Raw genomic sequence first — 26,024 nt, 5'->3', positions numbered from 1 at the left:
CGTTAATTTATACAATACATTAATTTCAACCAGGCACAAATTGGACGACCTGCCTGTTCCTCCACGTGTTCAAGGACCCCTCAAGATGTCTATGCTTGCCGAACGTGAGTTTGCCAGTTAAAATCTATTTTAGGCTAGTCGTATAAGTTTTAAAACATTAGTTGCCATTTTTTTTTGTAAGATTGTATTATGAATGTGTATTTTATTTGGATGAATATGTTATATTAAAGTCATTCTTACGTTCCGCCACGTTGTTAAGCATGTTGCTAGCAGACTAGCCATCGTGGCTTTTTAATATAAGATCAAATTTGTGACCCTGGAGCACAAAACCAGTCTTAAATCGCTGGGGTATATTTTTAGCAATAGCCAAAAACAACGTTGTATGGGTCAAAATTATCGATTTACTTTTATGCCAAAAATCATTACTATAAGTAAAGATCATGTTCCATGAAGATATTTTGAACATTTCCTACCGTAAATATATCAAAACTTAATTTTTGATTATTAATATACATTACTAGAATTCGTTTGGACAACTTCAAAGGCGGGTTTGTCAGTATTTAGATTGTTTTGCACCCTCAGATTCCAGATTGTCAAATAGTTGTATCTAAAGGCAAGCAAATATTGTCTGATCCTAACAAACCATACATCAATGGAAAGCTTATTCAGCCTTCAGATGATGTATAAATCTCAATTTCCACAAATTGACACTTAAGACTTAAGGTTTTGTGGTTCAGGGACACACATGAGTTTTCAGATTCGTATATTCAGTTTTTATGCTGTATCTAATAGACGCACAAGTTTTGTGATAAAGGTCTCTGATACAAAAGTAACATTAAAGTGTATGTTTTTTTTCCCTTTAATTGCAGTGGTTTACTATTTGGAGATTGTAACATAATGTTATTGTTTTGATATTTCATAAGCTCGTCGTAAGCAAAAGTGGTCCGTGGACCCCAGAAACAGCGCATGGAGCAACGATGAGTCCAAATTTGGACAGAAAATGCTGGAACGTATGGGCTGGTCCAAAGGAAAAGTAACCGACTTAACACATTATTTAACAAAATATAAATTTTAGCATTAAAGACCTCACATCTAGAATTTCAGAATGCAATAAGATTAAAATCAGTGGAGATCAGTTTTCCTCTTGTTTCACTAGTGGTGTGTGGTGGATGAAAAATCAGTGAACCGTTTAAAAAAAAACGTGTCTTGCTTAGTAATGTAGAAGTTATGGTTCTAACTGTATCATTATATTCTTGTGTTTTTCCTGGTTTGTTTGTGTGGCAGGGTCTTGGCAAGAGTGAACAGGGGTCTACAGAACACATCAAGGTTAAAGTCAAGAACAACAGCCTGGGGCTGGGCACTTCAGTAAACAACGAGGTGAGGAACCTCCTGTTTTCTTGGCTTTGAGATTATTTGTTCCGTTTTGTGCTTTTCAGTCATTGTTGATGGTGTTTTTTGTGTTGTTAGGATAACTGGATTGCTCACCAGGATGATTTTAACCAGCTCCTCGCTGAACTTAATAACTGCCATGGACAGAACAACACTGACAGTAAGCTGAATTTTAAACATGAAGTGCGCAACACCACCCAAACGCAAAAAAAGGGTCAATTTAATTACGAGTGAGAGCAGTTCATTTGAACCTTGGGATATTTATCATCGCAGCTTTGAAACATTTGATTTCTGCTCAGTGTTCACTAGGTGGTGCTATTGTGATGTTAAAATGACACGAAATGTGATGTGAGCTTGTCATGTTGAGAAAAATCTGTTTTCATTTCTCTTATGCTTTAGGAGTGTGTTGCCCTTGTGTTTGATAACCTTTCTTTATTTTATAATTTTCCTTATTTGAATTTCTACTGTTTTTGTATTTTTTCAGACCCCACTCAGGAACAGGGTTTTAGTTTGGAGGAGAAGTCAAAGACGTCCAAGAAAAGGGTCCATTACATGAAATTTACTAAGGGTGAGTCACTCGATGTCACAACGTCTTCCAGATCAGCTATTATATTTCGTGACTTTATTTTGAGAAAACTTTGCTGTAAAACAGTGGTTCTCAACCTTTTTGACTCCAAGGTGCCTCATTGTCCCCAAAATATTTATACAGTAGACCCCATGACCTTTCTTTTTTTTGATGTACTGGACAAGGATTTGGATTTTTATTGAATTTTTTCACAATTTGTAACTGATAATACTGTTAAATTTAGACTTCCTAATATATTTATGATTTTCATGGCAGTGGGAATCCTGTTTTTTTTTTGGAAAAGTTAAAGTATCTTGAATTTTAGTTTTTGTCATATTTTAATGCTTGACTTATCATCTTGATGCACCTTGGAAATTTGCCACAGCCCCCTACTATTAATTAATAATAATAATAATTTGTGTGCTTCTATTCTGCAATTTACCTTTTCACAAAGAAATCACTTGAGTTGCTCTCTGTGTAGTCAGACCTGTCTATTTACGTCTGGTGGTAAAAGGTTGTTTCTTTTCTTTTGTTCAAACAACTTGCATGACGTGTTAATTTGAAAAACATTCACGAAGCCAAGCCAGTTTTTTTTTTTTTTGTATTATTTTTCAATTTCCTTTATAAATTAAGCCCCCCATCCATCACTTCCTGTGTTCAGCAGCTGAACTTTGTATGCTTTGGCTCATGTAGTAAAAGCTCACGGGTCAGCGCTGCAGTAGATCAGCATGCTCAAACTGTGCGGTCAGCTCAACCAGAAGTACAGAACATCATGAAGCTCCAAGTTTTCTGACTATCATGTTAACCTGAGTTTGATCTGGCAGATGAATGATCTCCCTGCATGTTTTGTCACGTACTGTTGACCTCTGCTGAAAGCCTCACATCCTTCCCAACATGGGAAGCACAGCGGCCTGATGTTTGTTGGAGGTCTTTATGAGTGGGAAATTTAATTGCCCTCAGGTTTTGCATTCTTGATGCTTCGACATTTTTAAGGTTGGTATTTCTAGACTCTAATTTTCCATGATGGATGTTTATAGAAAATGTCAGGAATGTTGTGAAAAATTCGTCATCTCTTATCACCTGAGAGGACACTGTTGCATACCGCTCCTAAGCTTGACTTCCTGTTTCCTGTGAGGAGCACGGGTCAGCGCACTTACTTCTCAAAATGGCCTCAAACAGCACCTGATGAGTCCCACAGATAGCACCGCATCCAAAACAATGTTAACGTTGTTGTTGTCGTTGTCTATGTGTTCTTTTTATAGCTTTTGTCTAAATATAAGAAGGAAGACCTTCGTCTTAGTGGATGTGTCTCAGGTCTCTTGAGACGGACACAACCTCATCACGACCCCCTGTGGTAATTGGGCCACCTCACTAACCTCATGTCCGTGACCTCAGCTCAACTCTGATTGGTTATGGCTGCCCTTTGCCTCCATAAGTCACATTTTGTGCCTTCCTGAGGTGAAAAAGCACCACTCATGCTCATTAGTAAAAGACTTCACATTCTAAAACCTTAAGCATTTATAGCTTAACAGTAAAAGGTATTCATACTTTATTGGATGCGATTCCACCAAAATCCTCTTTGATTATGGTTTATGACAAATTAATTATTGGATATAGAATGTGTACTTGTAATTTGATCTATAACATTGTGTACGAGGTTTGTTGCTGTGTCTGAAAGTGGAACTAAGGTGTCTTTGAAAACGTGACACTGGTTGGGTTTGTAGTTAGTTGTCATGGCTGTTGGCTGGTTGTGTCATAGCGTCGGGGTTCTGTCCATCTCCCCTGTGGAGGCTTTGTTGATTGGATCACCTTTTGCTGATATTGGTTGCTCTGTAACCCATAGAAGGCTTCACCTTTTGTACGTTTCCTGAGTCCGCCTCATCAAAGCTGTTGCTAGGTTAAGGCCTTTAATTGACTAAACAGATGAACTAGTAATATCTATTGCTTAAAAGCGTGCTACTCATTTTAAAGTAAATGTGAAATGTAAATACTTCAGTATGGAGACCAATAAACTCTTTTATATACTAGTGTACTATCATCATAAACGTGTTTAGATGATTGAAATGGGTTTTAAAAACTATATTATGCTTCAAACACTACTGTTAAAAGGTTTGGGGCCTCAGTATTTAAATGTTTTTAAAAGAAGCTTCTTATACTTACAATAGACTGCATATATAAGAACAAAATACAGTAAAAAAAAAAAAAATATATATATTTCCAAATGTAAAATATTATTTTTAAGTGTAATTTATTTCTGTGATTGAAAAGCAGAATGTTCAACATTCTCTACATTCATTATCATTTTGATATGTTGTTTTGAAGCATTTCTTCATATTTTATTATTCTAATTATTGATATTGTAAATGGTTGTCCTGCTTAATGTTTTTTTTGGTAATGTTGATCTTTTTATTTTTAGGATGCTCTAATTGATTGAAAGTTTAAAAGAACAGCCTTTATCTTTGTATATTTTATTTAGTCACTTTTGAACAAATTAATGCATCCTTGCTAAACAAGTATTCTCTTTTTCGTTTTTCAAATAAAATAATTATGTCCCCACATTTTTTTATTTTATTTGTAAGAATCTTTTTTTCAGAACAAAAAAAAATTGTAATTTTATTGTCTTTTTCATATATTTTTGTATTTATTATGTATAACTTATTATATATACATTATTTGTTGTTTTAATATTACATATTCCCTTTATCCAAGCAATGGATAAAATAGAAAATTTAAATAAAGTATTGTTTTTGTTTTTTAAACGGCAAATAATTTTTATATTTTTATTTAATTCAGATGATCTTTATTCTAAAAACTGCAATAAAGTGAGTAGTTGTCAAAACGTTTGACTACTAACAACCTAAATGTGGTGTACAGAGGCCTCTTGGTGTTGAGTATCCTCTTGTTTCTGATTGTCTTTTGTCAGGTATAAAGGTGGAGTGACTTCATATATTTCTCTCAATCTCATTAAGATGTTTTGGGCTGGAGTTTTAAAGATTGATGAGTTTCAGAACAGGAGAAAGGCACCAGCATCTCCCGCGCACAGCTCAGACATGAGCAGTGTAAACCAGTAACCCAGATTTAATTGGCTGCACATTTATCAACTGATCCAGAATTTCTTGATGTGAGTTGAACCTCAAGCACTTCATCATCTGAGGGACTGAGTGGGTCAAGCTGTTACACAGATGAACCGAACAATTTTGGACCCCCTTTATTAATTATTGACCTGATTTCGCTTCAGAAACCAACCATCCCATATAATATTTTCAACATTATAGTTCCTGCTCGGCCAGTTAAAAGAACACCCCTTCATCTTTTTTTGTCATCTTCTCTTCTTGTTCCAGAAAATCCTTTTTCCTTGTTTACAGCTTACAGGTTAGAATTTATCCAGGTGTCTTATGAGGCAGTCAATTAGTATTTCGCTTGTCAGATTAGCAAGTCGATCTGAAAAAGCCTCTGTGATTGCTAATCTGGTTTGGCCAGAGTTCTGTCACATTTGTTGCCATCTCAACGTTGATCTTGCTTCCAGCAGGATTTCATAACCTTGTCCTTGTGTGCACCAGTAGACTGTACTGCCACTCTTCTGTGGTTTGGGTTTTCAGACACTTTTTAAGAGTTTGTTTTTGGTGAAAGGAATAGTTTACCGCAAAATTGTTTTGCTTTGAAGAATATCCGAGCTATATTTTCAATATAATGAGATTAATTGAGGACTAGTGCTGACAAGCTCCAGAAATGCTGAAAACATTTACGGAAAATGTCTGAATCCCAATGTTTTTTTTTTAAGAAGAAGAATCAGTTGATTTAGTTCACAAAACTGATCTGCATGATTATGAATTGGACTGGTCTAGCTCTTGCATTTAACTCACTGATTCAGTCACAGTGATTAATAGCTGACTGTATGGAAAGACTTTCAGTGACTTAAAGGAGTCATGACATGGATTTTTTATTTTAATTTTAATATATTCCTTAAGATTTACTTTTTTTTTTTTTTTTTTTTTTTAACCCTCATTCTTACCCTTTCTCTAAAATGACCTGTTTTAAAGGGTGGGCCATTTAATGGTTTTCAGGGACCAACCACTGTTATGATTGGCTAACCTTATAGCATAAGAAAAAATATCTAGGCCCACTCGCATGGTTCCATCATTGATTTCTATTTGCTTAGGACGCGACGTGACACTAGCATTCTCCGTAATCAAGAGTCAGTGTTCAGATCCAGAACAGATCATTTTTTAAGCTTGATTAAAGAAATGCTGTTTATTTGTCATTTGACTTTTGAATAGAACGCTTGAGCCCTACGGACAGGTTTTCATATTTTTGAAGTGTAAAACCCTCAGTCCCCATTCCTTTGTTATATGGAAAAAGCAAAAGCGACCAGAACGTGACTCAAAATGTTCAATCTTAGTTGTGTTAAACCTCTGATGGTTTCCAGTGGCATTTGTAGTAGTGCCCAAAACTAACCTTTTGTTAGTTGATAAATCTCTTTTCCAAAAGTAAAAAGGTCATTTTGGGGCTCAACTTGTTGTCCACTGTGTTCAATGTTCGGCCTGGCCTTTTGTTTAGGCTGCTTACAGGATACCTTGGTTACTTGAAGGCAAGGTCTCCCCTTTGAAAGCCATGCTGAAAAAGACCCTAGAGCAATAAATAAGCAAGTGTTATCAGGAGCTGCTTGGAGGAAGAGGATGCAGCTGTACGAACAGGACTCGCGGCTGAGACGGGCGCCCATGCACTCCTGGAGCCTTTGAGCTGCTTGAAAACGGGAGGTTTGAGGTGGGGCCGGCCCTGCACCGTTTGTTTTTCCTCAGCCGTTTCATCCCCTGCGACCACGCAACATGCCCTCTTTTACCTCTTAACCTTTCCTCTCGGCAGGAGTTCAAAACCGTCAAGTGACCCTTGTCCATTTAAATCAATAGTTTACACAGTTGAACACCACTAGAAAAATATATCCATTTGTCAACAGGTTGCGACCGGAAACGTTTCCTTTTCATCTCCCCAGACATTTGTGAAGTGCATAATAAACACCGTTCTCTTTTTAAATCGACAAGGAACTGACAGTAACATCTTTTAAAGATGTATTTAGTAGCGCACGTTAGCTGGACAGGTTTGGCAGAAGCATCTGCAGGTTGAATAGAGCCCTGCCGCCCTCATATTAAAGCAGAACGCGAAATGTTTAAACAAATTACCTATTGTGTTGAGTAATGTCAAAGATCTGTAAAAAGTCTCCTTGTTTTTAACCTTTTCTCACAGGAAAGGACCTGTCCAGTCGCAGCGAAACAGACCTAGCTTGTATTTTTGGGAAGCGATCGAAACGAGAGACAAGACACCAAGATGAGGTAAGCGGTGTAAGTTTACAACACATCCTTTTTTTTTTTTTTTTTATTTGCTACAATAATATTCCAGGTTCAAGTTTATATATTAATGTTGATTACCGAAAAATATTTCCATTTGTCCCTCCTTTTTTAGTTAAACAAATAGAAAACTATATGCGGCACCATGTAAAGTTAGAATTGTTTTTTTTTTTGTGCTTTTTTTATGTTCGTAATCCTTTCCTATCAAAATGCTTGCTACGAATGCGAAAACACAGAAATTCAAACCTGGTCTGAATTTTTTTTTTTTTTTATGATGATGGACGAAAGTTTCAGAGGCAGTGTTTAAACATGATTGACACAACTTGAGGTCATTTTTATTTTCAAACGTGAGAACATTTGGGATGAGAATTTTGGACTCGGTGTGACCTTTGTTGTTGTTTTTGTGGCAAAATTCTGCAATTTTAATAGGAATCCCCTCAGTCCAGTATATATGTTCTATGAAGGTGAAATATTTCCCTTTGCAGATTTCACAATTTTCACTGATTTTCCACATTAACAAACCATATTAAACATCCTTAGTTTGAAAGTGACTTCTGTTTTATCTCTTGCCAAACGTTTGAAAACTGTGGATGTTACTGTAAATGTGTGGTAACCAACATAACCAAGACACAAATGTTGGTTAAAGGCTTAGTTTACCAAAAAATTTAAATTCTGTTACTAATTACTCACCCACATGTCATTCCAAACCTGTAAGACTTTCGTTCATCTTCTGAACACAAATTAAGATATTTTTAATGAAATCAGAGAACTTTCTGATTAGGGGTGCATGATTAATCGAACATGTTTAATTGCAATTGTTATGCACATTTAGTCAGTAAAGCCAGTTCTGTGATTAGAAGTAAATATCCATCAACTGCTTTTAGGTGGAGCAGCATTTACTAGACAGAGCCATAGTTCTCTGACAAGCTATGCAAAATCGCGTTCAAAATCAAAGACGATATAATCATAGGATTATGAAATCGTTTGCGATAATGGAAGCTTCTCAGTGAACTACAGCTCTGTGTAGTAAAATGCTGCTATCTGAGAGCATGTGAAAATACCAACTTTTAATAACATGTTTTAAATCCAAATTCACTTCATAACGTCAGTCAAGTGTTTGAAACAAATCCTTCTGTGAGATGATGTGGCTTCTTAAACAGGATAATTAAGGCCCACAATATTTCATAGCAGTCTAAGCAGTGATAATGGCTATGTTGATTAGCATTTCGTTTTAGAAGTACTTTATGATGATGATAAATTATAATTATAAGAACTCTGATAAACCATATATTGCCGTAGTCTTGTGTTTCATAAGTCACATTAAAAGTTAAATCTTCTGTTTATTCAGCTGCAGCGTCAGGGCATATTTGGAGTTTCAGCACGAGAGTGCTCTCTGGCCTTTGGATGTAGATTTACCACTTTCATCAACGATGACGATAACAAAATGATTTCGTTGACGCACCTTTTTTTATGACGATAACGCGATGATGACTAGCAAAAAAAGGCTCTAATGTGACTAAAACATGACGAGACGTTTTCGAGTTTACGTTGACGAGACGGAACGAAAATGATTATAAGTCTGATGTTCACAATGCATATCATTTCTGCTTATTTTGGAGAAGCACCCGGCTGCAGCCTGCAGATCGAGACGGGGCTGCACCTGGGACGGGGCTGCACGTACTTTTAAATGCGCACTTGAGCAGCGCAGCACACTGTGACTCCATGTTGCTTTGAGCACATCATTCTGCACCCGCAATGTGCATACGTGCTTTGTGCCCTCTGTTTTGAAACGTTTCATATTATCATGGGTTTTAGCACTGAAAGATTATTAAAAGCCTATATTTTTACACCTAGCATACACAATACATTTAAAATTGGCATAATTTAATTGTATATTTTTTGTGTGTAGTGAAGGCTATATAAATACATACACTTCTTAGCTCTTGACATTCATATATAAATATAAAATTGTGATATTTGCTGCAGGGTGAGGGCTTCGATAACGCTCTCTTTTTTGACCATACATGTATTTGCATCGCTGAATGTTTGTGTCACTTTTATTAGACAGGGTTGTATGATGTTTGTGTTTACAAATAATATGCATCTTGTTGTTGCACTGGCAGACAAATTGAAGCACAAGTTGTAGAGCATAAGTATGTGTTCCTCAATAGCTTATATTTTGGGCACGTTGTTCATTTGCACTTTAGCAATTTCTCAAATAAAGCCACAATTGCCAAAGTAAGAATGTTTTTATTCCTGGCTTTTTTGTTTTTTTACTAAAATTGACTAAAACTTGACTAAAACCTTTTTGCGTTTTCGTAGACTAAAAATTGACTAAAACTATCAAGTTTATAACTAAAAAGCATTTTCGTCCAAAAGACTAAGACTAAAACTAAAAGGGCTGCCAAAAACAACACTGGATCACAGAACTATGCTTCACTGAAAGATGCACATGGCAATTGCAGCTTCTAGCTAATCACAACTTATTGCCTTTGCAATTTAATTTCGATGAATTGTGCAGCCCTGTTTCTGACCCTGCATAGACCCTTCATTCATTAAACTGAAATTTTATGAACTAAGGTTTTACGGTTTTGGAATGACATGAGAGTGAGTTATTAAGGACCAAATTTTAATTCTTTGGGGTGAACTAACCCTTGAACCCTAGTGTTACTTTAAGATCTGAAATGAGCCTTTCCTCTATGTTGAGTGGACATTTGAAGTGCTGCGTAATATTGAGATGTAGCAGAGCAGTTGCAGCAGATTGCTTTATCACCTTACAGTCCAGCCCACCTGTAAGCACCGCTGACCTCTGCTTTCACGTGACCCGCTCACAGCAAGTTTCAGGCTGATAATGAGCCGTGTCATAGCATGCAGTCTGACTCCACACACGAGTCACTGTAGGCAGGGATCCCACTTAAATCCCCTTAACGGATTTACACCCTCTCTCTCCTCTTTCACCCCTAGTCCTGTCAGCCACCTCTGTGGTCAAATCAGTGTATTTCTGATGATGTGCTAGTGGGCACGATCAAACCACATTTCCCCATCAACTCCCAAGTACAGGAGGCTGTGATAGAAGTAAAAAACAGAATTACTGATGATCCCTTTAAACCCTGGAAACTTGGTTTGGAGAAGTTGGTTTGATGGGATTATTTAGTGGAGTTTTTGGCTTACACGGCTAGTTTGGATTCAGTTTGATGGCGGCTCTGCCAGCCCATGTCGTCTGTATTTTCTTTGCAAGTCCACCTTGAATTTGGCATTGTAATTTATTTCTACATCAATTTTTTTGTGAGCAGACTTATCTTTTGCTTATTTTTTTGTTGAAATGTAAATACTATACTGCCGTTTTGGGGTTTTGTTCTTAGTGTGATTTGTATTTCCATAAGGAAATAACCAGTGCTTGCGAGGCAGCAGAAGAATAGATTTAGGTAAGCTTAGGTTTTTAAGCTTTGGCTTGTAAATGAAATGCCACATCAGAGCTGCTTTGCTGTTGTCATGACACTCGGCACGTGCCTCGTTTTTTTTGCTGCTGTGCAAAGACGGTGTTGTGTTATAAGTTGATTCTTCTCATACATCATATAAATGGCTGGTTATTTTGGTATTTTCTCAAATTGAGTGTGTGGAAAAAATGAAAGAAGACCAGTTTGTGTGTCCATTTTCAATGGCATATATTCTAACAATATCAATAGGGGATTATCAGTCAGCATTTAATGTAAAATGTCTTTAATTTACAAAATAAAATATAGATGGTAAAAAAAAAAGTTATTCCTTACAGGAAGTTCAAATAAATTAATTCTTCAGTGTATAACTCATAAAACAGGAAGTTGCCCACATTATTAATGTGTTTGGTTTTTAGAGATCTAGTTGCTAATGTTCCAGTGTACGTGGAATTATTCAACGATGAGCGGAGCATGTTTGCTGCATGCTTATAGGATGTTTTATCAACTGATTAGATGATATAGGGATTGCTGAACTAATCATGTCTGCATTTTTACATATCTGCATTTTTCTACATTCCTCATTCTTAACTTTCTATTCATTAAAAAGAATCGTGAAAAATAAAAAACGTTTCCACAAAAATGGACAATTAAATGTTTTTTTTTTTTCACATCCACCTTTAAAACCTATATGAATTAACATTGTATGTATTTTTTAACAGTCGCAGTATGTGCATGTTGACACGCATTATAAAGTTTGTCAAACAAATCTGTTTAATTTTCTTATTTTCCTCTCGGGTGATAGTGGTTTATGAAATAGGCCTACATCTAATGTATGTGGTCTAAAGCCCCCTAAACTGCCTCTTTACTGAGAAAGCAACACAATAGGAGCAGCTCATGCTTTTCCTAAATTTGGAAGTGTGCTATATATTTATTTTTTTTCTTCAGCTAATCGTTTTGTTGCAGTGTGTTATTGTCTTGCTCTGAAGGGACTTCATTGACCGGATTGAAAACCAATCTGAACAGGCTCACAATGGTATCCCAGGAGGCCGTGTGGCGAAGGGCTGGTGGCGAGGGGCAGTTAGGCCTGCATAGGAAGCCAATGAGGGGGCGTTGTTTATGTGTGCATTGTGTGCTTGTGCAGCGATATGGCCAGTGGAAGATTTTTTCCTCAGTGCGTGCTGTAGACGCATCCTGGGTTCACGATGGGACAACATGTAGAGCTGATGCTTTAATTGCTTAAGTCTGAGCAAGGAGGGCAATAATCAACCTGTTCCATAGAGTTTTTGTGACCAGACTTGTATCATCAGTGTCACTTTCGGGTTTTTAGTGCATTGCTCAGTTAGTGTTCCTGCAAAGTGCTGATCTCACTGCTGCTGTGTCTTGGCCGCCCTCACTCCCACCTCTTGCACCAGGGGTTTTCCTTCTTTCCCTCAGAGCTTCCTGCCAGTCCCTTATCTCTTGTCACAGTGTTCTCGGACTCTGACACACACACACACACACACACATGCATGCACACGGGAGGCCGTTCCAAGTCACCGCTGATCTCATTACCTTGATTTAAGAATCTGTTATGGAGCTGTGTATATTTTGTTGGCATAGTAGTAGTGCTCTTTTTTTTGTTTGTTTTAAGTTACACATTTTCTTTGTTCACTGTGGTCCTGATTTGAATAAGGCACGTCTTAATTTGTTTCATAATTAATGATGATGGAAAAGTCATATCTCCTGAGGAAGTTCAACAAAAATGGAAAGTGACTAAATTGCTTCTCCATCTTTCTGTGTCAAAATCCAGTTGCCGCCTTTTTACCTGCATAAACACATGCTGAGTTTGAAATATTGTGATGGACAATAGTGGAACACAGTGGGTGTCAACCCATTTGATTAAAGGCCCTCTATCCTCAAAGACAAGATATTTCTGGTCCATCTGTTGTAATAGCTGCTCAATAATTTTTTTTTATTTTTATTAACCGAAAGTAGGAATAATAGGAATAATATTGAATATTGAAATTAGATGGTTAAGATAAATTCCATAAGTTCCAAGAACTAAACGTTCTCTAAACTTACTCGATTACCAATGACTTTGTAGCTGTTTTATTTATTACACCTAGCAATTTCACAGCAGTTTCTGCCTAATAAAATGAGTTTAGAGCTTGACATAACAAAAATATATTAATTGCAGATATGTTCAGTATTTTATTAATTTCCTTGACTTTTCCATACCTTTAAAATTCCGACATAGACTTAGATCGTAGTTCATAAATAAAAATTACAGTTGAGGTCACAAATAAAATAAGAGCTACAGTGCCAGTTTGCTTCTTAATTTTTGGCTGTTTTAGCTTATTTTCAAACTTTTGTCTGATTTTAAATTCATGCAGCAGTATGTTTGCACTGCAGAGGCCCCCTAGTGGGCCCCGGTCCCCGGGTTGAGAACCATTGCCATCCAGCATGTTGGAGAGACGGCATTGACCGCTGTCTGGGGGCCGTGCTGCTATCCATCACTGCCTTCTGCTCTGAACGATGTGGGAAAATCTCAAAGGCAGGGAGAATGGTGTTCACGACTAGCGCTTTTGGAATTACAATGTTTTTTTTTGTGCCTTTCTCACAACCATCCTCTTCACTCGATCACTTTTATTATTATTATTTTTTTTTGTATTTCTAGCTTTCAGTATTTATTCCTTATGTCTTATTATTTTACCCCCCCCCCATCTCTTTCTGTCTCGTTGGCTCGTTCTCTTCTCGGGGGCCTTAGTTAGGCTGTAGGCTAGTGTGTACAGAGTCATGAGGAGTGGGTGTGATTTATCTCCCTCGGCCCCTCTGTAGCCCCCTCCACTCCGGCAGGCCCAAAGGAAAGAGCCGAGTTTGCTTGAACGTGGCTCGGTTTGCGAGGCCCCAGCATTAGCTGAAATAAACCCTCCTGCTGCTGGTGAAAAATGTCTTGTGATTGGCTAATTAATCAGTCAAAAGGGGAGCGTCGCGGGCTGTGACTTGAGGGACCCAAGCAGGCGACCGCTGAGGGCCCGCTGATAAATGGACTCCCTCCTGCTTCATACATCAGTGAAACTTAGTCATTTTTTACCACTGCTCTTTGCGTCAATGGTGGATCGCTAAGGCCTACACTTATGTTTCGCGTGAAACTCCATCTGTGTGTGTGGAATACGTTTCAGACAATCGTCAGATTTGGGCTGCACTTTAAATTGCTCAGTAAATATTGTCTATTCAGCATAATCTGCACATCTGAGTTTTAGGTTTAAAATTGTTGTCCAAGATTTTTCATTTTAAAGCAGCAAACAATAGAGTCTGAAAATTGCATTGATAAATTTGATATTTGTTTTGATTATAATTTGAATAAGTTTTGTATAATTTTTTATAGTTTTTATTTTTTATTTATTTTTTATTATGCTCATTATTGCCTTTGCCATTTATTTGGGCTTAAAGAGATCCATTGATACCTGTTGCTGGAAATCCTTTGCCCTAAAAACAAATTTTAAAATAAACACAACTATAAATGTAAAGGTAAAAATAAATATAAAGATAAAATCTATCTAATCTAAAGAGACCATAAGGACATTTATGAGGTTTATATAACATACAATGTTAGATTTCCATTTCAAATACATTCTGGTGTTTTGAACTTTCTGTTTATCAAAGAATCCAGAATTTAAATTGTATCATGGTTTCCACAAAAATATTAAGCCTCTTTTTTTCTTTTTTCTTTTTTTAAGCAAACAGCAACATTTTTCAACATGAATAATAATAATAATTTTAAGCACCAAATCAGAATATTAGTTATTTCTGAAGGATCTTGTGACACTGAAGAATGAAGTAATGATGCTGAAAATTCAGCAATTTGTAATCACAGGAATAAATTAGTTTGTAATAAAATGTCAATAAATTTTTACTGTTTTAACTGTATTTTTAATTAAATGCAGGCTTGGTGAGCATAACAGACTAATTTCAATAAAACAAATCTGTTATTGCAAGTGAGAAAACTAATTGTACCTGAACAGTTAACTTTTTTTTTTTTTGAAGTAGAGATTATTATTATTATTATTATTATTATTTATTATTTAAGCTTAAACAATTTGAGCTTTTTTTTTCAGCAGTGAAAAATATTCTGTATATATTTAAACTACACTCTCCCTATGTAAATGTAAAAATAAATGTACGTACATACAGTCTACATATACAGTGTGCATATATATATATATATATATATATATATATATATATATATATATGAATTGGGTTTTCTTCTCTTAAGTATGTGCTGAGACAGTTCATGTCTGGAGTTGTCTCCATGGTTCTGGTCAGGCATCTCCTCTCGCTGTGTTTCCAGGGGTTGGCGTGACCCTCTGTGGTCTCTCCCACTCCCACGCCAGCTCCAACACAAAGCCCTCAGACTGGAGGGTGGTACCTGTAGCTGTTCTGAATCAGCCCACGCCCGTCCTCATGAAGGATCGGCGGCCAGTTGACTCACCCGTTCCCCTGATGCCGCCGCTTCACCAAATGAAGAGAAGAGGCTGCACCGTTTGGCAGATGAAGTAGTAAAGGGGTGAGAGGCAGCGATGTCATTGGCTGCATGGGCGTCTGCTGGTGGGCGGAGTCGAATACTGAAATGCTGCTGAGGATGCAAAAGTTGAGCTCCAAATATGCCAGCAGGCTGACGTGGAGCTTCGTCCTCATTTAACATGTTATACAAATATAGAGATAAAACTCCACCATCTTATCTTATCTTCAGGCTTTTAAACTTTTTGTAATTTTACAGTTTTGGGTTTAGTAAGTTTTTTTTTTTTTTTTTTTTCTTATGCTCACCAAGGCTGCAGTTATTTTAGAACGTACATAAAATCTAGTACTACTGTAAAATGTAATTGCAATTAAAAATATAAATTTCTAATTCTATTTTCATTCTCTATTGTAATATATTTTATGCAATTATGAAGCTGAATTTTCAGCATCATTGCTCCAGTCATCAGTATCACATGATCCTTCAGAAAATCATTCTAAAATGCTGATTTGCGGCTCAAGAAACATTTCTTATGCTTAATATTTTTATGGAAACCGGGTTTTTTTTGTCTTTGCTGTCACTTTTGATCAATTTAATGCATGCTTGCTAAATAAAAGTATCAATTTTGGTGCAATATCAAATCTGGCTCGCAACATCTCCAGATTTCATTTTTCTATCCCTTTCATTTCCTGTACTAAAAGGCTACAAAACTTTAATCATTAAAATGAGAAGTTACTTTAAGTATAGAACCTTTTTTTTCCGCCCACATGCCTGGATCAGCCCATGGCGTATTATCACTAGAGGATAAGTGCTCATTTAGGAGCAGACAGCAGTGCGCACTGGCACGTTGTAACCATGCGCTCCATTGTGTTTAACTTCTCAACTAATGCAGTAACCGACGCCTGTGCGCCAGTGTTCAAAGGCATGTTTGTTTTCGAGCGGGAGAGCCCTAATATGTTCTCAGATAACATCTAATTGCCTCAAACAAAAGCACGGCCTCCCTTACGCTGTTGACAGGGACACAGAATAATGAAGAAACTGACTGAAATGACTGCTTGCTACTTACCCTCCGGCAGCTGGCTTTACGCCCATGCCAACCCACTGACACGTACAAATTAATGTGAAAATAAAAACGGCAATAACTAAAAAGGGTAACTGAAATGGCCAACATCTGCAGTCATTGTTGGCCCAGGGAGGGCTGCCCTGGCATGATGATTACGGTACGAACAGAGGAAGCTATTCGCCTGATGCTCATGAGAGCCACCACCGCTGCTGAATTCGTGGGCCTCGGCTTGCATTTAATCACCGCCAGTTTAATCTAATAAATCACCGCAGGGCAGAGAATAAATGGTGTGTCCTCTGTCTTGGGGCTGACACATCAGCTCCTTGGAGGGCACGGAAAGGCAAGCACTTTACAATGTAAAGCAAGCAGAGTTTAGTGATGATGCCCTATGCAGCGCATTGTCGCCATTTGTTACTCATGATAGGTAATGAAGTCTGAGGTTGGTGGAGAGGTCTGCATCACGCCAGCTTACTGTTTCCATTAGCTGGAGGTCTTTATTCAAATACCTCTTCATCACTTACACCTTCATTTGACCCGTTTCATTCATTCATTCTTTTTTTTTTTTTTTTTTTTTGGTTGCATTGTTTTAATTATTAATATTGATCATGTAATTAAATATGATACATAATAATAATAATTATTATAATACAAATATACACTAAAGAAATTATTTTAGGTTGCATGGTGTTAAATTAGTACAGTAGTAAATTAGTAGTAAAAAAAATGTATTTTAATTTATGAATTATTAATTTATTATAAATTATATAGTGTATAATTTTATTTTACAAATTTAACAAACCATGCAAGCTACAAGAATGTCTTTTGTGTGTCAGTTACTACTACTACTACTACTACTATTATTATTATTATTATTATTATTATTATTAATAATAATAATAATATAATAATAATAATAATAAAATGTAGTTGTTGTTTTGTTTTAACATTTTTACATACGCATCCTAAAAATAGAATTTGGTGCTTTATTATTATTATTATTATTAATAATAATAATAATAGTAATAATTTTAATTACATTGTAATTGTTTTAATACCATTTTAAACTTGCACAATGCATACAGAAAGTGGATTGATGTAGATTATTAATAATAATAACAACAAAATAATATGCGGCTGTGCTTGTTTGTTTCCATATCTGTGTAACTTTTGATCCACTGCTATGAAGCCATTTTTTTTGCAACATTCGAATGCATCCTTTATTTTTGTTTGATTGAAGTAGTCTAAAGTTTTGAGTACATGATTTACATGGTGTCTTTATTGCTAAGAGCATAATGCTTAATGTACATTTAAAGTACCTGAGAAACATGAGTCAAAGGATGGCTTGTAATTGGACTGTTTGCTTTGTTTCACTTCGTTACATTACGTTCATGTAATGTATTATATCATGATAAATGTTAAAGTGCTCATTAAAGCATGCAAAGCTCTGTATTGCATGGGTGCCACCTGTTTTGCTGTCCGCCCACGTGAATGGTATGAAGGATGGCGCGGCGGGTCCTTTCTCCTCATCAGGGAGGGACAGCTGGGTAATCTGGGTCCCGATCCATAAGCCCAGGCCACCACCAAATTTATAATAGTGGCAGGACAATGAGAACACACTCGCACAATCAGTCCTCTTCCCAATATCTTCTCAATATTATCCATCGGCCTGTGAGTGTAATGGGCCGGGATCTATTTTGTTTAGAATATAGTTTAACTTGGAACCCTCAAAGGAGTAAATTATCTTCAAATGCTTCCGTCCTCAAAAATTGGGATAAGAAGAGAAAAACACAGTGTTGATGTATCAAATAATTTTTTTTCCCCCGAATGAAAAGTGATTGATCATACCAGTCCAGCTTTTACGATGCCCTTATCTATAATTGATGACCTCCATGATCTAAATAATTTATTTTATTTAGTCAGGAACCATTTTGTTAGTTTAAGAGTTTTTTTTTTATCCTTTTAAAAATGATGAGTTAGCGTAACAATTTTTTCATAAAGTCGAGTTTAGTTTGCAAGATACAATCAAAGCAAGAGAGACCAATACAAACTCTTAACACAGTGTATTTTTCTTAAATATATTTTTTAAACTTTTTTTTTTTATATATTAAAATATATTATATGTATAAAGTGCTTAGTAGTAGTAAGTACAGTATAAGATCGCTATACTTGAAATAATCATAATGTTATGTATATTATTGCCCTAAATTGCAGTCTTTAATCTCTGGAAATGTTCTACAGTTGATGATGCCCTGAGAGCATCAGACATTATTTTATTTTTTTTATGGTTTAAAAAGTTATTTTTTCTTTTTCGTTTAAATTTAAATACAAATGAGCAAAACAGGGATCATGATTGGAGAACAATGAGATTCAAAAATGATCATTTTGATAAGTCTGACGTGGAGCTTCATCCTCATGATAAGTCTGATAAGTCTGATTTGAGAGACACCAAAGCACACTTTTTTTATTTATATATAAAAAAATATTTTTCAAGATTATAATTTTTTTTTAAGATTTTAGCACAGTACTAACAAATTCTGAACTTACCTGTACCTTGCTTGTTCTGCATGCCCGCTGTATTAATGTATCTATACATTTATTTTTGAAGGTTTAACGTCCTCAGCTGGGATTATTGTAAAAGTATTCCAAAATATTGGTACTAGAAATAATCTTAACTTTATATATAGCACAGTGTTATTGTACCATATTGCAGTCTTTAATCCCTGGACACTAGAAGTTCTCATTGCTGACGCAGCATTTTGCAGTGCTAAACTAGCATAGTCAGAGCGCCGTGTCTCTATGCAGGAAGGAATATTACTTTCGCACCATAAATTAGGGACTCTCTGACATAGCACAGAGTGGGACAAATTAGTTGCAGTTTTCAGCAGCAAAATCAAGAGTGTTGTCACGATTTGGGTTTTTTATGTCCGTGAACACATTTCGACAACGTTTTTTTCCCCCACTGTCCCTGGCTGCTTCAGACTGTCTGCTGCAATGTGTTGGCGTCAGCGGCGATGTCTTGTTCTTCAGTTTCCACACCGTGGCCTTTTGAATGTCCCGACACCCCCCTCCAAGTCCAGCCCTGCTGCCGCGCCACCCCCACCCCTCCAGCCGCCCATGCCTGGGGAGAGCGGAGCAGGAAAGAGCCCATAGCTCCTGCTGCAAGGGCCTTATCTGAGCACTGCACACAGTTCAGGGAACGCATCCTCTTCCTGGGGCCTCCCATCTGCCAGGAGCAGAGAAAGAACGAGGGGAATGTGGAGGCAGAAGAAGCCAGAGAGCGTCTGAAAACATTCAGGGGCAGTTTTTGATGTGTTTACACCCTCATTAGGACGTCCAAGCACAGTCATGAAACCTGGACTTGCGTTATCTCCGTGTCAGCCTTCCTGCTCGCTTGTTTGTTTGTGTGCGCGTGCACGTATATGTGCTTGCCTGTGTGTGGTATAACCCAATCTGTGCTCAGCACTGTTGAGGGAATGCTACCAGCAGCACTTCTCTCGGCACATTAGAGAGATAAGCCTAATGGAGGTCCCCAGGCGGTGAGACGTCGCACCACACACACACACAAACACACTATCACCACCTCTCCGATGAAGAGGATTTCCCCACTCGCTCCATCTCTCTTCCTCTTCTACTCGTTCTTTCTCTCCAGAGAGTAATTTCACAGTGTGCCTCAAAATGCCCCCCAGTCGTTTCTCCCTTAAGTCCCCGCTACACGATGTCAGCCACATCTCCTCTGAAGACCTCTTTCAGCCCCCCTCCAAACCAGAAATATAGATTTTCTTTTATTTGGAGGGAAAAGTGAGACTTCTGTTTTAATGAGCCAACATCTGCAGTTCTCCACTCTTCCTCTGGGCATCATACAACTTTTGAGGGACCTGTGGCAGGTCCATTCTTGGACTTGATGCTCTGCATTTAATCCAGTCAAGTTCACACATAGCAGTGAGTAGTGAACACACACACCTGGAGCAGTGGGCAGCCATTTTTGCTGCGGTGCCCATGGAACAACTGTGGGAAGGTGGAAAAGAGCGCTGTATATTCACTCCCCACACCTGCACTACTGAGGCTCGAACCTGCAACCTTTGGCTATGAAAGCAGTGAAGACTGCCATCTCTTCTCTTGATGCCCTTCAACTGAAAAGTTACAACCAAGAGTTGTGCAATTAGGCATTGTATCAGTATTTTATTTTCCGAGTTGTGTATAAATAATACACAACTAATTTACGTTATATTAAACCATTTGAGTCATAATACCCAAGGTTTCTTTTTTTAGTTCAGCATTGTATTAAGATTTCTAATAAAATATAGTAATTAGTCCTTTCAAACAATTAATCGTGATTAATTGCATCCAAAATAAGTTTTGTTTACGTTATATGTGTGTGTGTGCTGTGTTTATGTATATATACATACACAAGCGTGTATATTTAAGTAAATTTGTGTATATAAAATATTTATATAAAATATAAATTATATATGAATATAAATGTATACATATGTAAATATTTGTATTTTATATATACACACACACACACACGTATGTGTATTTATATATTAAATATACACAGTACACATTCTGTAAACAAACTTATTTTGGATAAGATTAATCACGATACTAATAATACAATATTACAAACTTTTAATTAAACTGTGACCAATAGGTTTTTTTTTTTTTTTTTTTTTGCTTTTGGCATTCTTTTTCCCATTCGTTGCCAATCATTTAGTTCTTGTTCCTTCTCTCCCCCATTGATTTCCTTTCTTCCCTCTATTATCTTTAATCATTTAAAATGTGGGGGAAATAACAAATCCGTCTGCATAAAGAAGTGAAAAATCATATAATGGTTCTTTGCATGTTAAATATTATTACTTCTCTCTGGTGATTTATGCAGAACTTCTCCAATCATTTAGTTCACTTAAACCTGCCCTTTTCTAACTTTGACCACAATCTTGCATCTGCCTCTGTCCAATCAATAACTGATTAATATGTCCAAGTCCTGCCCTGCTGTTTTTATATTGTATTTTTTATTCTGATTTGGGATGCACCGGTTTACCGGCCATAAATCGGAACCGGACGGTTTTTACTTAAAATTGAATGTGTGTTGAGTGTGTTGTTTGGATTGCAGAACTATTAAGTTGTTGCCTTTAATTTCACATGGTTACAGTTAATCTTTTAATTTTATGCCAGTTCTATGTAGTTTCAACCCAATTCAAATGCAAAAGCTAAATGCTGATTATCTGTACCATCTATGTTTGTATTAAATGCAGTCTACTTACTGTGCAGATACTGCCGTTAATTTCAGATGGTTATGGTTATTGTTTTCAATAGCCAAAAGCCAGTTTGGCGTATTAAATACCAAATAAACAGCTTGTTTATGCACACTTTCCTTCCTTCCTTGTTTGTTGCTTTAAGATAACAAATCGAAAATCGGTATCGGAGTCGGCCAGTTTGCTTGTAAAAAATCGGTATCGGAATCGGCCATGAAAATCATGATCGTGCATCCCTAATTCTGATACATCACAATACAGAAAACAACTGATGACTACTACTACATTACTATTTTGCAATTATTATAATTAGGGCTGTCACTCTTGTGAAAAAATCTTTTTCGATTTTTAAGATGCAAGTGTTCATTGAATCGATTTTCCATGTCTATAAAAAACTTTTTCGTCAAATAATGGACAAACGTAAAGAGAGCGCTGGAAACGCACAAGTTAGCGATATTTCTTATTTACTGGCATGAAGTTTCGTGCAGAATAACAAACAGCAACATTCTCTAAAAAAATATATGCAGAGGGGAGGCTACCATAACAAAAGAAAAACATCACTGAAGGCTTCAACTTGGCTGCATTTATGATTTAGGCAATTCAAAAATCTCCAATATTTTAAATAATGATTCAATCCATTTCAAACAACTGTTTAAAAAAATGAAACTTTAAATGGACTTGAGAACAGACCATGTTTGTTTTTTGTTTTTTTATTGAACGAAACCGGCACTAGGCAGGCATAATGAAAGGCTAGCGCCATTACAAATTTATTGGACAGGAAAACAAGTCGATCAACATTTTCAGGGTCCAGAGCAGAGCGTTTTTTATTCGCTAAATGTCCAGCTGTTGAGAAGACGCGCTCCGACTGCATTGATGTCCCAGGGACACTCGGGTATAGCTGCGCAAGGTGGGGGTATTACTGCCAATTTTCCACCACAAAAGCCAGTCGCTGTCAGCTTGCAATGGTCCTTTTCATAACTCCAAATAACTCATAACTAGATGTGCGAATGAGGCGAATCCGCATCTACCACGCCGCGAGACCTCCAGACACGCATTGACGTGTCTTTACATTGACTTAACATTGAAATCATTAGCGCCAGACGCTCTTTTCGCGTTTTGTGTGAACGCAGCATAAGAGGTCGCTTTCGACGTCACTGGATCTTATAAGCACGTAAAATTGCTTGTGAGTTTTGTTACTTCTATATTTTTTAATTGTTTAATTATTTTAAAATGAATAGTGTACATATTTGGTTAAAATCGATTCCCTATTTTCATTTTCGAAACTTTTGTCATAAAATATTTTATCAATGTTTTTGTTCTTCAGCTTTAAGCTCTACAGCATTGTTAGTTGTCATATGTATTTAGTTGTTTCTTGGCTGTACAAAACCTTTTTTTTTTTTCTTTTTTTTTATGGTCCAATCCCTCCATACATCTTTTGAAAAATACTGTTTTCACCGGCGTCTCTGGCGTAATGTAGCGCACCGACGTGGTCTAGGGCCAGCTTCAGAGCTGGTATTCTTCACTGCAAATCTTTATGCATTGAGGAGGCCATTAACAAAATGAAGATGAATGGGAGAGAGAGTCACCGTGATAAACTATTGGAGGATGACAGTTTAATCTAAAGTGTTCCTCTGTGGTCTTTCAACATAGTCACCGTGTCGTGCTACAGTTTGGCCTGTTATGATTAAGCTGTGTGCTATTCTAGAACGTTTGTTCTTTCTCTTAATGCTTATAATCACTGTCTTAGTTTGGCCAACACAAGCACTGACTCTCACTCATCAGGCAAGTTTTTCAGGAATCAGTTGTTTAATCCAGTCATTTACACAGTGACTTCTAGATAACACACCCTTTTGAATCCGTTTCCTCTTTATATATATACATGGTGGGGAATATTATACAACATAGCGTAAAGAAACATTAAGACATTAACAGAATCAGATTCTTGACCGATTAAGAAGAATAAATGTTTTCAGACTTATTTTTAATTTAAACTAAGTGTTTTGTTAATATCTCTTAGCAGATAGTTCAGATGAAGTTCAGTGATGTCACTAGATACTTGGGGCAGGTCTCAGCATGACTGGAAGTTTAAGCATTTAATGACACGCATACATAGGGGTGTGTGCATCGAGGCTCTTTAAATTAATTGAGGGGTTGTCCTGTTCATTCCTAACAGACAGAACTCTTTCACTAGTTGATGTGATTCCTTTATCAGCTTTGTTCCACTTTCATGTTGAGTTCTTTGTCTAGTTTTTGAGATGATAATAAGATGATGGTAATTATTATAATGACAACAACAATAATATAGCCTAACCGCAACACAAGTGCATAATAATAATAATGATCATAATGAAATGTGATGTAATAGCAATATGCTAATGTTGTTGTGTTATACAGTTTGTACTTTTTCTTTTTTTATTATAAAATGCTAATGCATTATCACTTGATAATGATGTATATAAATTATATTATTGTATTATATAGTTTTTTAAATAGCAATAATATTGATAATGAACTCATTATTATTATTATTATTATTATTGTAAATTATTAGGGCTGTCAAAAATAGCGCGTTAACGACATTAATTAGTTTGTTGTTAATTACGTCAAATTTTTTTACGCATTTCACGCGTGCGCAGTGTGACAAATTATTCAGGTCAGAAATTTTTTTGGCTTTACTGGCACTTGAAGCCTTCAGAACGTGAAAATATCTATCCTAAAGTATTGTGGCAGAGCAAATGAACACCTCCCAAAAATAAGAGTGCCCAGAGTGCAGAGGGCGCATGTTTGTGTTTCTGAGTTCATTCTTTCGAGTTTCTCTTTGCATAATTTCATAAATATGTGGCTATATTTAACCACTGGTTCACCTAAAACTCTTACACTATCTGTAGTTAAATGGCATGGTTTTGTATATTGCTTAGGTAAATTTGATCGAAGTAAATGTTAAACTTTTGAAATTCAGAAAAAAAGAACCACATATTGATGAATCAATACATGAAAATTATGTATCTGTGTCCTGTTATTTATCTTTTGGTATGCAATTCAGAAAAAAAAGGATTCAGGTGATTTAAAAAGTGATTAATCCTGATTAATCCACTGAAAGTTCTGATTAATTTGATACAAAATTTCAATCATTTTACAGCCCTATAAATTATATGTATTAAAACATAAGAAATGCTGTATAATTACCTTTAGTAATTTTTTTTAATGAAAAGTAATATAGATATAGAAGTATAATTACAATTTATCAACATCAAATCAATAAATGAATAGATTTTGAATGTTATGGTACACTGCATAATTCTGTTATTATTAATTGTACGTTTGGTATGGTTATTATTACTATACTCTACACAGTTTTTATATTTTAGTAAATTACTATAAAATGTAAAAATAATCACAACAGTAATAATGATAATTAGTTTTTTTATTCTATTAAAATAATAAGTTTTAGAATAAAGCTGTCCATCATCAGTGTCATCATCCTCATCATCAAATAATTAACCAATAAATGTATTTATTTTGAATTTTTCTTTCATGTCATAACTTTTTGTCATATTTGTCTATATCTTTCATTTAGGGAAGCAGTGGGCCTGACTCTCAGGAAGAGAGAGAAGAGGACAAGGACACAGACACTGATCCCAACCCAGAGACACAAACAAACACCGTGACCAGCACACTGACCATGCAAGAGTACTTCGCCCGGCGGATGGCCCAGATCAAGAAGACTCAGGCAGGACGAGACCCAGCCGCATCTTCATCTGAGGTCAGCAGCAGTGCACCTTCTCCACTGGCTACACCTGCCTCCATGGAGGACTCCCCCAACACCAGCGATATGGAGCAGTCCAAGAAGAAGAAAAAGAAGAAAAAAGACAGGGAGAGTGATCGAGATGGTGTAGAGGATGATGCACTGACCTCAGTAAAAGGCGAGAGTGGTGAAGAGCCAAATCGGTCCCAGAAAAAGAAGAAAAAGAACAAGAGGAAGCGAGAGGAGCGGGATGAGGATGGGACTGAAGTGTGCAGTGCCCCTACTGTAACGGAGGGCACCACTGAAGAAGACACTCCCACCACGGGAAAGAGGAAGAAGGACAAAAAAACATCTCTAGAGGTTGATTCAGATGAACCTAAAACAACAGAAATTGAGATTATGGACTCTAAAGTTTCAGATAAAAAGAAAAAGAAGCCAAAGAGAGAAGAGGAAGGAGTGACTGAGGAAGGGGTGTCCAAAAAGAACAAAAAAAACAGAAACAAAAATGATTTTTTTTTTTTTTTTTTTTTTTTACAATTGACTGCTCTTGACTCTGGACTCTGATACCGTTGTGATTTTAATAAATAGTTAAGATCACCAAAATAAAAAATTAATAGTGAGATAACCAAAATGATTGGCAGCAAAGCCTATGAATTTACAATTATAATTGGTTTTTATCTCCATATTTAAACTTTAAAAAAAATATTAAAACGTCTAAACTTTT

At 36.4% G+C, this 26,024-nt stretch overlaps 1 protein-coding gene across 2 annotated transcripts; it reads left to right on the top strand.

Annotated features, from left to right (window-relative positions):
* Positions 1 to 26,024, top strand: LOC113121056 (PIN2/TERF1-interacting telomerase inhibitor 1-like). 2 transcript variants are annotated; one of them, XM_026291283.1, is made up of 7 exons: positions 1 to 104; positions 924 to 1,033; positions 1,285 to 1,377; positions 1,468 to 1,549; positions 1,874 to 1,957; positions 7,196 to 7,281; positions 25,133 to 26,024. In XM_026291283.1, the coding sequence occupies exons 1-7, from the start codon at positions 86 to 88 to the stop codon at positions 25,862 to 25,864; spliced, it is 1,206 nt and encodes a 401-aa protein (XP_026147068.1). In that variant the 5' UTR covers positions 1 to 85; the 3' UTR covers positions 25,865 to 26,024. The 2 variants fall into 2 exon arrangements, with proteins under 2 accessions (XP_026147068.1, XP_026147067.1); XM_026291282.1 differs by having other exon boundaries at positions 7,196 to 7,290.

This window comes from Carassius auratus, chromosome 20 (assembly GCF_003368295.1).
Source record: "Carassius auratus strain Wakin chromosome 20, ASM336829v1, whole genome shotgun sequence".
In the NCBI taxonomy this organism is placed as follows: domain Eukaryota; kingdom Metazoa; phylum Chordata; class Actinopteri; order Cypriniformes; family Cyprinidae; genus Carassius; species Carassius auratus.
The sequence above is the reverse complement of the archived record's forward strand: the minus strand, read 5'-3'. Positions and strand labels throughout refer to the sequence as shown.